This window comes from Tupaia chinensis, unplaced genomic scaffold (genome assembly GCF_000334495.1).
Source record: "Tupaia chinensis unplaced genomic scaffold, TupChi_1.0 Scaffold000112_1, whole genome shotgun sequence".
NCBI classification, from domain to species: domain Eukaryota; kingdom Metazoa; phylum Chordata; class Mammalia; order Scandentia; family Tupaiidae; genus Tupaia; species Tupaia belangeri.
The window spans coordinates 2,464,832-2,477,588 of NW_006159576.1; the positions used below are offsets into that span (position 1 = coordinate 2,464,832).

Here is a 12,757-nt window from a genome sequence, read left to right on the forward strand (position 1 = left end):
CAACAGGTCTGGGGAGAAATGTGCACATATCGAAATGGTCTCATGGTAAGCCAAACAATATGATTGAAAGTATATACAAAATAAATAATGTGAAAAAAAAAGTAATAAAAAAAATGAAGTGGGCAATTCTTAAAGCCTCTGTTTTTTTCAACTACAAACTCTGAAACCATTGGTGGAAGGGTTCAGTTACTGACAGCACAAATTTCACTGAATTAATTCAAGGGTTAAATTATTTCAAAAACCCTGGTTTCAGGAGAAGATTAAACTTTCATACTGGGGCAGTGATTCACTTTAATACACAAAACAAGGACCAGCAGTTGGCGTAATGGCTATGTCGCTGAACTCCCATGTAGTCGACCACGGATCAAGTCCCGGACCTGGTGGCTTAAACTCACGCTGGGCACATATGCATGCATGACCAAGATCCTGAGAGGAGAATGGAGGAGAAGGGATTGCGGTGTTGCCATCCCCCCAGGGGGTGATTTCTTGCTTTCTATTTCTCTGCCTCTCTCTGTCTTTCTGGCGAGCACGCGAGCCCTATAGCGAAAACCTCTTAAAAAAAAAAAAAAATTCCTAAGAATTAACTGATACCCAAAATGCTCTGTCTTCAACCATGCATCCATCCAGTTCTTGATAGCATCTAGACCGATATCTTGAGCTGCATAGTTAAATCTTTTTAAGCACGTGTTAGGTTTCTGTGAAAACTTTGTTTAAATGTAAATTTCATACCACAGTTGTCAGTTTTTGACTTAATAAAACTCTAGGTTTATTTATTTTAAAAAAATCACAAAACTTACAAAGAAACAAAACAACATATGCAAAAACGAACAACAAAAAACAGAGTAAGATGCATAGCTTTTTGACTTACCAGATTCAGAATATGAAACCATTATATTTCATGGTTTTTAGAAAACATTTATATTTGTTTTATTTATTATTACTGTATTTAATATTGTTAGGATAGGCTGGCCCAGTAAAAAGCCTCCTATACTTAAAGGAGCTGGTTCCCACATGACCAACCAACGTTTGAGTCCTAGCGCAAGCTGCTTGAAAAACACACCAGGAGCATAGGCCTGCATGCTCAAAACCCTGACAGGGAGGAGAAACGGAGGACATGGGATTGCAGAGTGACCACACTCTAATCAGAGGCTGCTTTCTCCCTCTCCTTCTCTCTGTCTCTGGCAAGCACACACACCCTCCAGCAATTAAATATGTGTGTGTATACTCACATACATACACACACACACACACACACACACATATTTAATATACAGTTTAAACATATGTAAATATTGGGTCATTAGAAAAATCCTGACTTATTTTTCTGTTTTTTGTAATCAAAAATATGTCATGACTTTTCCAGTGACCCAATATGTAAATCTAAGGTCTTTCATAATTCTTGACAAGTAAGTGTTGATGTTTTCCAGTCCACTCAATATGAATACAGGCTGGAAACCTATGGGCAGGTGGGTTTGTGGTAGTAAATTCTAAGCAGGGAGAGAGAGAAATAATAGATAACAAAAGAGAGAGAGAGAGAGGCAGAGACAGAGAGTAAAAAAAAATCTTCCATAGGTCTTTCTTGTTCTTACATATTTTGTTGTATATACCCCAGCTGATCTTCACCCAGACCATTTTACCATCTAGGCTTGCAATAATAACCCTGAAAGATGAGCTAATGTTAGAACAAAGTACAGACTTGCTTACTGACTACTGTAAAGTGACAAGTTTCTCAAGGTCAGTGTTCTTCCCCAGTATAGGCATCTATCTAGGCCCATTTGTATCACTTCTGTAGAAACTGGGATATAGGAAACAAAACAAACATGCTGACACTTAAATTAATGCTTCTGCTGCAAGTAACAAAACCTTTTGCTCTTGGCCAAGAGTCCCAGGTCTTCTTTAATCGTATACAACACTGTATGTTAACAAGCTAACTTACAAATAAGATAAAATCTGAGACCTTTCATAATTCTTAACAAATATGCCTTTAACAATAAATAAAATTATAAATAAAAAGCTAAGATTTTTAAAATGACTAAAAGATCTTAAAAACACAAACTAGAACTTCTAGAGTAAAAAAATAATAATTGAAACTTTAAAACTCAAAGACTGAATTAAAGATCATATTAGATAGAGCTAAAGAGAGAATTAATGAACTGGAAGGTCTAAAATTAAGCAAAGTGAACACAGACAAGAAAAAAAAGTGATAGTAACTGTGAAAGAGATTAAAAAAAACTGAAAGGAACATGAGCAAAGAATGAAAAGAGCAAACATAAATCCTTTCAGAGTCATAAAAGGAGAATGAGGCAAGAGTTGGAGACAAAAATTACAAAGATATTTTCAGACTGATGAATGACACCAATTCACTTTTTTGAGAAGCATTTTGAATTCAAAAAGTTTAAAAGAAAAATAGAAAGTAACCCACATCTAGAAATAGAAGAATGAAACTTCAGAAGAGCAAAAACATAAAGAAGAGCTAAGTAGCTAGAAAAAAAAATCACATTCCAAGGACTAGAATCTATATTTTATGCTAAAACAACAGAAGGCAGAGGACAACAGAACATTTTCAGTCAACTGAGAGAATAACTTATCATTATATATCCACCTAAACTATTATTCCAAGAGTGCACTCAAAAAAAAAAAAAAAGAAAAGAAAGAAAGGAAAAAGAAAATCTTAAGACCAAAGTGAGATTTTTATTACTACTAAGCTCTTAGATAAGTAAATACACTCATGCACTGTATAATTATGCTTCAGGCAATGACAGAATGCGTATATCATGGCGGTCCCATATGATTGTAATGGAGTTGAAAAATCCCTATTATCTAGAGATGTTATAGCTGTTGTAAGCTCATAATGCAACACATTACTCATGTGTTTGTGATGGTGATATAAATAAACCTAGTGCACTGTCTGTCACCACATACAATTATGTATACTACATACAACTTGTTAATGATAATGAACAACTATGTTTTTGGTATGTATTTACTGTAGTATGGTTTTTTATCATTATTTAGAGTGTATTCCTCCTACTTATATATATAAAAAAAAGTTTACTCTAAAAGAGTATGCCATGTTAAACCAGCAGCAGCTTCACCCATTGCCTGTGCACCAGGGCTCCCAGTCACATCACCCTCGGTTGTGCTAGATTTAATCCTGTTTTGTTTAGTATGTATGAACCTTCCAGTAAGACAAGATGTGGAGGTAGAAAACAGTGATATCAGTGACCCTGACCCTCTGCAGGTCTGCCTATGTGTATGTTTGTGTCTTACCTGAAAAAAGGTTTTAAAAGTGAAAAATAAAAGCAAAACTTCTAAAATCAGATTAGCCAATATTTAAAGGTCTGTCAATATCAAAACAGGTGAGGATATAGAACAGAGAAACTCTTATATGCTGCTAATGGGATATAAATTCATGACCTTATTTCAGAGACCAATCAATTAATAATAATATCTAGCAAAACTAAAGATATTCACAGCTTACAACTCAGCATATCACATCTAGGTGTCTATGCTAGGAAAAAACTCTAACACACATCCACAAGAAAAAAATGTATTATATTGGACACTGTGTTTTTTTAAAAAAGTAATTAACAAAAAAATGGATAATTTGACTCTATTCATCAACAAAATGTAAACAGTAGTTAAAATGAATAAATTAGAACTACGTGTATCAACAAAAAAATAGAAATAAAACATGAAGTGAAAAAGGCAAGTTGTACAAATACAGTGTGAAGCTGATATAAAATTTAAGATATGTAAATCAATACTATATATTATAGATATGCACAGATGCAGTTTAAGTATTGAAATATGCATAAGAATGATTAACACCAAATTCAGGGTTGTGATCGCCTTTGGGGAATGTTAGAATGACACAATGCAAATATGATGGTGATATCATATGAACATCAGGGGAACAGAATTGAGTGGCAGGGACCAAGATTAGGGAGAGAGAAGCAAGAAGCCTAGAGTGCAAATGTGAAGGATGTACTCTTTTTTTTAAGTTTGTGCAGGGCACAAAGCTAGAAGTGAGTGCTTCCTTAAACCTTGTTCCCTCAGCACCTCACTTAGCTCACCCCAATCATTGGCCCTGTCAGGTAGGATACAAAAAACTTCTTACTTATAGAATCATGTTTCTTAAATAAAAAAAATAAATAAATAAACAACTATTGTGCAAGTATCCCTTTGGAGAGGGAACACTTCCTTCTGCCGGATTTCACATGTGTAAGACTAGTTGTCAGGTGATTACTTTCTCGGATTAAGATTGTCCCAATGTGTACATGTTAGAAATTTGGACAAAAATACAAATGCAGTCAAGACTTGGTATAATGATTTCTAATGGAAGACTCTTTTTCTCTTTATAGAATAACCAAAGAAAAACATGTGATTAAACTTTTCAGTGAGGTCTTCTCTCCCATGACTGCATCCTGAGCAGAGAAACATTAAACTATTGGGGGTGGGAGGGAAACACCAGTTTGGAATTTCTGCTGGGGTAGAACCCCAAGCAGTTCCTACTGATTTGGTTCCTAGCCTATTTCTGAGCCTACTTCTCCAAGCTTCTCGGCATCTTTCAATAATTTCTCATTGTGCTTAAAGTAGAGTCAGTTCCTATTGCTTGCAATCAGAGAACTAGAACTGATATACTTAGCCTCCTGCTGTCAAACAAGGAATTTATACAATTACTTGCTGTGATTCCGTCCTTAGAAATCAACTTTCTCACCATTACTTGTTTTCCCATTTAGGTTTGCTTGCAAGGAGAATCGGTACTAGACATTATAACCTGAGTATTCCAGGAGATGAAATTCTTCTGTTTATCTTTATCAATGAAGGGATGGCCATGTTCTTTTCATCTATCAGTCACAAAAATTTAATTCATGCCTCAGAACAGTATATCTTCAGTCAAATGTCTGAGAAAATAAAATTTCTAGACTTCGCAAACTGAGGACCAGATCCTAGACAATCGCTTAAGATAATAAATATCACCCAGACAGCCTCTTGGAAAAAAAATAATTGACTAAGTGTTCTGTGATTTCCCTGTTTCATTTCTAAAATACATTAGTTGTTTTAAACTACTTTCTTTTGTACCTTTCTCTGAGACACTCTTTTCTAGCTTTCTATTATTATCAGAGCAGATAAGATGAGCATATCCAAAGCTCAGTGAAATCAGAAATTTCTGAGCTCAGGTTAACAATTCCATTGTGTGGGATCAGCAGATGGCATAGTGGTTATGTTGCTAGACTCCCACATGGCCAACCATAGTTTGAGTCCTGAACCTGGCTGCTTAAAATTCACTTCGGGTGTGTGTATGTACATACCCAAGATCCCAGGAGGAGAATGGAGGAGAAGGGATCATGTCATGGCCATCCCCCCAGGAGGTGCTCTCTTGCTTCTGTCTCTGTCTCTGGTGAACGTATGCACCCGATAGCAAAAATCTCTCTCAAAAAAAAAATTCCATTGTGTTTCCAATCTTTGTTTTATAGCTCTTCATCCAACTATGCCTATTCTACCTTACACACATAATAAAAATAAAAGCTGTATTTAGAATTTTCACTGAAGGAAAACTGCAGTCTCATGTATGAGCAAATCCAACATTGCACCAACTGTGTCATTCAGAACTGTCTTACCTCCTCTGTCTTTAAAACTTCCCATATCCGTGCATGATCTTCCACCAGCCAATGTCCTGTGCTCTCGACCCTGGTGGAAAGTTTGGATTTAGACACCACTTGAGTAGGCTCTCCCATAGGTTTCCCCTCCATCTTGAAAGAGACAGGCAGGAGGCATTACGGATCTGTGTGGAAAGAGAAAGCATGATTCAGGTTAACACGTTAAGTAACATAAAGAGACATATGAAAGCAAATTATCACCCTTGATTTGTGGACAATGAGACCACTGAAGACAGTATCACAAGAGGCATCAATTTTTATGGCCACTTTTATGATAAATATTCATTATTGGCATTTTAATGCAGACTTCTGGAGGCAAAGACACATTTGGATAATGGATGAAGTGATATAAATTTTAAAACAAAGCAAAAAGTATCAACAGCCTGTTAGAGCTGCTCATCACTTTGCTTTGGCCCTTTCAGGGGGACAGATGGAAATGGGTGAGTGTTGAGCAATTCTGAGCAGTGTTTTCATATCTTCATGCTACGAGGAACACTGATGGTGGTGTCAAAAGTTTTGCTCTTCAAATATCCATGGAGAAATTGTTTACTCAAGACTCCATGCTAGGCATACACAAATAATTCAGTAGTTTGGTTGTTAACCTTAAGAAGTTTAAAGCCTCAGGGAAGAAAGAATGATAAACAAGCATTAGCAATATAGAATGAGGCCAGAAGGTGGCACAGTGGTAACACAACTGGACCACATGGGAAGATTCCTGGTTCTTGTCCCGGGACCTCCCCAAACATGTGACCATAAATGCGCAAGCTAGTGATCTAGATGAGTCAGCTGAGCCCAGGCATGGAAGTTCTATTGGGGTATCTCTTTCTCTCTCTCTGACACAAAAAAGAAAGAAAAGGAAGAAAAGGAAGGAAGAAAGGGAAGAAGGAAGGAAGAAAGGAAGGGAAAGAAACTGTAACATGTACGTGTAATATATTACAATATAGTGTGCAAAATGCCTCAATAATCATGTTTCCGAATGGCAATGGAAGCACAGAGGAAGATTTCCTTTGACATTTATTGGCTAAATTGCTTTCCTGGGTGCTGATTTCATCAACAGTTGCTGTAAAGATAATATTTTAAGATGAATGCCTGCACTCGAAAGTCTACTTCTTTGACGTCTTTCCATCTGCTGCTGGCTTGTGCAGATCTCATCCTATCTTGCTTACTAGCACCATATGTGGAAGGAGTCTTCTTTGTCTCCAGTCAAGTTCCCTTGACTCCATCCTTCTCTGGGTAATCTAAAATAAATCTTAGTGATATTCCACCTACATAAAACTTTTCCTGGAGAATAAGACCCAAACTACTTCCAAGCCTGGCATCGAAGGCCCTTTGTGTCTGGCTTCTTCCACCTCTCTTATCTCCTCTCACTCCCTGCCCCTCCTCAGAAATCTGTTTCAGTCATTTGGAAGTATTTATGGCTCTCAAATACATCCAGAATCTTTAGCCCTCATCTCTGACACTTGTCCTCAAGAGAATAAAGACCTCCTTCCTTTGTTACTCTCTTCATGTACTCTGAACAGACTTCTCCGTGTCACCTATAACACTATTATTTGCTTTCAACTCTACTTTTACCTTCTAGTCTTATAAGCATCTGAAGATGGTGACATATGTACAGTACTAAATGTGTGATAAATGAGTTAATTAAATCATTCTGTAAATAATTAGAATCCATTGAAAATGAGGAGGCATATCCAGCATACTCAAATAACAGTTGTAGAAGTCAAATTATCACTTCTCCTTAACTTTGTATTGATTTTATTGAGTTCTCCCAAGGAAGGAATCAAGCCTAACATTCATCCTGCACCCCTAAGCAGTTAATGGATAAAATGGATTTGCTCATTAGTTAACAATAGACTAGAGTTGGTGGAAATGTCTTCAGGGAATGAATATACCTACAAAAAGCAGGACTTCTATAATCTAGTCACATAACCTGCTCCTCAAATAAAAGTATATGGAAATTGAATTTGGTAAGGGGGCAGGGATGACAAGTTAGAGGAGCTGAGAAAGCAAGTCTTCTGCAGAGAAGTGAATTCTCTGCCTTGGGGTCTTGCATGTTCCATCTGTAAGCAGGAAGAGTAAGTCCATCTTCTTGAAGAAAGTAATGAGGAGGAAACTGATAACCCAAACCATCGTGAAGTACTTAGAAACACTGAGCACTTAATATACTTCCATTAGGAACCAGGAAACAGACATCCATAATTAATGAACAAAGTTTTTCTGAGTGAACACAATAATAAATGATGCTGACACATAGAAGCAAGGAAATAAACAAAGAGGAGTCATGTAGAGGATTAGGTCCAAAAAGAGGAAATTAAAATAAACAGGCAAAATGGAAGCAGGCCAGATGAGTAGGGAAGGAAATTCCATTGTTGTTATTGGAGATAATACTGTAAACAACAAATAATAAAGCAAAACTAAGTGGGAAATCTACATAAAGTGGTTTTAGCTGTGTCCTTCATATACTATGGAAACGTAACTGGATAAAAAGACAAACTATTAAATCTCAGAATGAACAATGGAACATCTGTAAGTATGATATATCCCACCAACCCACAGGGCTTACTCTACTGCCCACAGCTGCTTTCTCGTCTCTGCAGAGTGGGGGAAAGTTGGCAGGTTTTCAGTGTTAGAGATTGAACTCTACTGTGTACTGACTTCCCACAGATTGCTCTTTGCCCTGTTTGGGAGGAAGATGCAATTCCAAGTTTTAAACCATTCCAAAGCACTCAGGAGCTAAGGAGAGATACAGAAAGGCAGCCAGTTCTGAGAAGGCTCTTCAAGATTTTGAGATCCTCCATCCTGTCTGAGATCTCGTGGGTGTGTGACCTGTAAAGTCACACAGGGCCTATGCTGTGAAGAGCCCAGTCCTTTTAGAGTGCTCTGCTTTCACTGTCTTGAAATTCTTTAATTTTTGAACAAAGGGCCATGTATTTCCATTTTGTATGGCCTCACAAATTGTAGAGCTATTCCTGCAACTGACATGTCTTTCTCTTCAAATCTAGAGTTCAATTTCATACTTTCTTTAAATAATTCGTGCATTATAGGTTTCCTACCTATTCCCCTAAAAAGAGATAGAAATCTATATGGTGGAGCCACGTTTTATTAAAACGGGAGGTTTATGTAGGCATTCCTCTACCACTGGTGTGTTACATATCTAAGGATTAAGCTACTGGTTTTCTTCTTTTTTAATAATAGAGAGTGAATGTATCTGTGTGCCCAGTCTACCCAAGGATCCATGTGGTGGTCGGCATGTGGCTTCCAGTACTACAGTCTAGTACGATACAGCCTATACTGCCAGGCTGTGCTTACTTGCTTTCTTAAATACATGGTCAAGGCTTATAAGACAACCCCCCTGAAAATACCACTAACATGAGCCCAATTTAATGTACCATTGGATAAGATGAAATCCCTGTAAACTGAAAAGGCAAAAATCTTCTGTTCTAGTCAAGAACTGATCTAAAATATCATGAACTGTACTAGCTCTTCTGGAAATCAACTTTGAAGAACTGTCATCCTAAAACACCCAATACCCAAAATGGAATTTTTTTCAAATCACTGAATGGAAAGATCAGTCTTAAAATGGGTGTGGGTGAGGAAAGGAAGCTAGCTGTATGTATGTAAAGGTAAATCTCTCATCAGAACATAAATCAATAGGAAAACAATGATTCTCAAAATTTTAAAAAGAAATTTCTTTAACTTTTTTCTACAGTAAAAGGAATGGGATTGTATACTGTCTCTACTGAATGAAGCAGAAAGGTAAAATTAAAACAGGGACGATAAATCTGATGAAATGGAAAAAAGATGTTCTCACTTGACACTGAGGAACAATTTGCAGATGAAATAAGTGACATAAGGGTTTTATGGGTCACTCCACCTTCAAGTCCTAGACTTCTGATATTTCCACCAAAGCTGAGAGTTTTTTATTAAGATTTCTAAAGATTAACTTAAATCCAAAGGTCATGATAATTAAAATTTATAAAGCCAGCCCTGTAGTCTAATGGTTAAAGGGAGCTAAATCCCATATGACCAACCACAGTTCAAACCCCAGTCCCAGTGGCTTGAAAAATGCACGTGTGTGTGTGTGTGTGTGTGTGTGTGTGTGTTCCTTAAATCCTAACAGGATGAGGAAATAGAAAGGACTATGGCATAATACCTCACTGGGGGGTGCTTTCTGCCTCTCCCTCTCTCTTCCTCTCTGTCTCTCTCTGGTGAGCACATATTCTCTGTGGCAATCGCTAAAATAAAAAAAATTCATAAATCTTTGCTGCCTCAGAAGAAATAGACAGCAGTTAAAAATTGGTGAAAATAATTATTATCAATAAGAAAATATTTATAAGAAAATATTTATTTCCTCAATTGTGTTCATTTAAAATTTGTGCTTTTAAGGTCTATGTCTTCTTTTTAAAATGTTTACTAATACTATGCTTATGACATAATATCTATATCATATTATAACTACTTCATCCATTTCTTCAAAAGTAATCACTGACTGCAGGGCATACCATTGTCCAGAGTCATAACAAAGGACCCAGGTAGCAACTTCATACCCTTCATGATCACTAAGCACCAAGAATAAACGAGCAGCTTCTCAGGGGCTAATCTTCAAAACATAAATGGTGGGGCCAGCAGGTGGCAGAATGGCTTAGACACTGGACTACCACATGGCTGACCATGGTTCCAGTCCCAGACCTGGCAACTTGCTTTCTCACTCTCCCTTCTCTCTCTGTCTCTCTCTGGTGAGTATGTGCAAATTAAAAATGATAAAAATAAATAAAACTAGGTAAATAATTCTCAGGAAAAAAAGAAAACATAAGTAGTAATTGACAATCTAAGAACACAGAAATGTGCTGTTATTAGTGTTTATCCTTGCTATTTAATAAAAATTATCCATAACTTCCACGGACACAATTTTTGAGACATGGCATTAAAAATCAGAGCTAGGACCCACTCGCTCAAGTCTGCATTTACTTTAATAACCCACAGGCTAGACTTTATTTGCTAAATTAATCTGCACTTTCTTGAATTTTACTTTCCCTCCTATGATAATAAATAGTGTATGAGTGTATGAAAAATTCTTAAAAATCATTCTTTTTTCCCTTCCCCTTCTCTTTAAATATTTTTGAAAGGAAAAAAGTGTTGAATATTCTGAAACCTACAGGAATGGTTTGGTGTTTCTTATCTTTATCTATGAAAGCCATGTTTTTCTTCTGCCACTGCAGAGTCTATTACACATATTAATAATATGGTTTTCTGCTTTTTCTCCTTTACGCGACTCTTGCTTCACTGAAAAAATCTTTTGTTTTGTTTTTAACTCAACTGAGATTTCATCTAATCTTGAAACTGTCAGGCATTTGCCCTGTTCTAGTCCCTCCTCCTGATTATTTGTCTTTCTGCCATTTCTGTCTCTCCACCTTCTCTCCTCCTCATTCTTCTTCCTAATGAGCTGAGGTCTTGTACAGCTAAGATAAGTTTGTTTATTTTTATTTCTTACTATCTTCAGCTCTTCTATCTACAAGGCTATCAAGAACTATCTTTGCATTTGGTTTTACTCAAAGGTTTAGATTTGCATAGTGACATTCTAGTGAGAGGCCTGGATTCAAATTAAGAGGCTATAGTTATTTCTCTAACCTTTGGGCAAACCATTTCACTTTATTTAGCCTCTGTTTACTCATTTTTAATATGAATAAATGGACTGCAAGATTTCTGAGACCCCTTACAGTTATAAAACAAGGCATCTCTCCCCAAATGTAGAAAGTGAAACTAATATTGAATTCTTTTTCCAGGAAAGCTGAACGATTTACACTACTGAACAAAGCAGAGAAAGGTTATGGTTTCTCTGGGTCACTCACATATTGTACTTACTCTCACAATGTGCATTAGCTACTCCTCTAGCACATGGTCTGATATTGTAACAGCACCATGGCAGTCATAGATATATCTGAGCTGTGACTATAAAGGGACAACCTAAAACTCTCTGACATGTAGTTGACCAGAAGTTTGGGAGGCTTTGTAAAGCTGGTGTCTGGACATGCTCATCAATCCTTGGTATCCAATCCTGGTTCAGTGGTAGAGGTCCCTAATCATGACTACTATTGCGATATCTACACATCTACCAAAGAGGTCTCAAGGACCATCTTCCAATTGTGGTGAATACATTATAGTGATCTGACCAGTCTATTCCTTCTAAACAGAGAGAGAGAGAAACCCAGCTGTCTAGAATCAAAGATTCTTGAATGGAAATGGAGACTCAGACACAGACAGATAATCAGACAGGAAGGACTTCAGGAAGCCATGCCATACAGAGGAATTCCTAGTGTGGGCAGTATCTCTACCAGAGGCACAAAAGACTGTTCTGTAGCAATATTAAACATAGGTTATGTCTAGGAGCAGGCAGATGGCATACTGTAATCACTATAAGAGCTGGACTCCCACATGGCTGACAGTGGTTTGAGTCCTGAACCTGGCTTTATCACTTCCCATCCCATCTCTGGTCAAGTTTAAAAAACAAAAATAATAATGAATAAAATTTAAATAATTTTTTTTTAAAAAAAGAGTAGATTATGTTAGATGTGACAGTATACATCAATGTGCTAGGAACGAATGAGGCAAGAGAGCCACATTATCGATTCCTCTTTAGACTATGACCAGCATTTCTGGTCTATATAAGGCAACTCACCTATACTCTGTGTATTGCTTTGTTTGCTTTCCACAATTTACTCTGGCTCTCTTGGTAGGCTGGCTGGCAGAGTTTTGCAAGCACGAAAACTTAATAGATTGCTTCAACATTTAAAAAAATAAAAAGCTCTATAGCCCTTTAAAAAAGTCACTTTACTGAAATAACGGCTAGGCATGTGCCACTATGATACACAACATTCTGGGACAAATGTCAATTACTGGGCAACCATTTTCTGAGGAATTTTAATTATGCAGAGTCTTGTGAATGCTGAGCAAGGTTGCACAACAGTGTCTGCGGAATTTGAAGTGACTTTCTCTGTCAGCAACTGTCTCCTGTTAGATGTAGAAAATTAAAGAAGTGCAGGGCATTCTGCTTTATTCAAGTTCATATTTTTTTTAAAGGCTGGTCCAACTGGACT

General features: G+C 37.0%; 1 protein-coding gene and 1 pseudogene across 1 annotated transcript in view; one reads left to right on the forward strand and one right to left on the reverse strand.

Moving 5' to 3' along the window:
* LOC102485247 (chromobox protein homolog 1-like) overlaps window positions 1-4,431 on the forward strand; it is a 42,341-nt pseudogene extending 37,910 nt beyond the window's left edge.
* The window catches only part of RGL1 (ral guanine nucleotide dissociation stimulator like 1), a 370,662-nt gene that overhangs the window by 222,741 nt on the left and 135,164 nt on the right, over window positions 1-12,757 (reverse strand). The window contains 1 exon segment of the mRNA XM_014586063.2: window positions 5,625-5,788. Within this exon segment, the coding sequence (XP_014441549.2) occupies window positions 5,625-5,756 (132 nt within the window). The 5' untranslated portion in view covers window positions 5,757-5,788.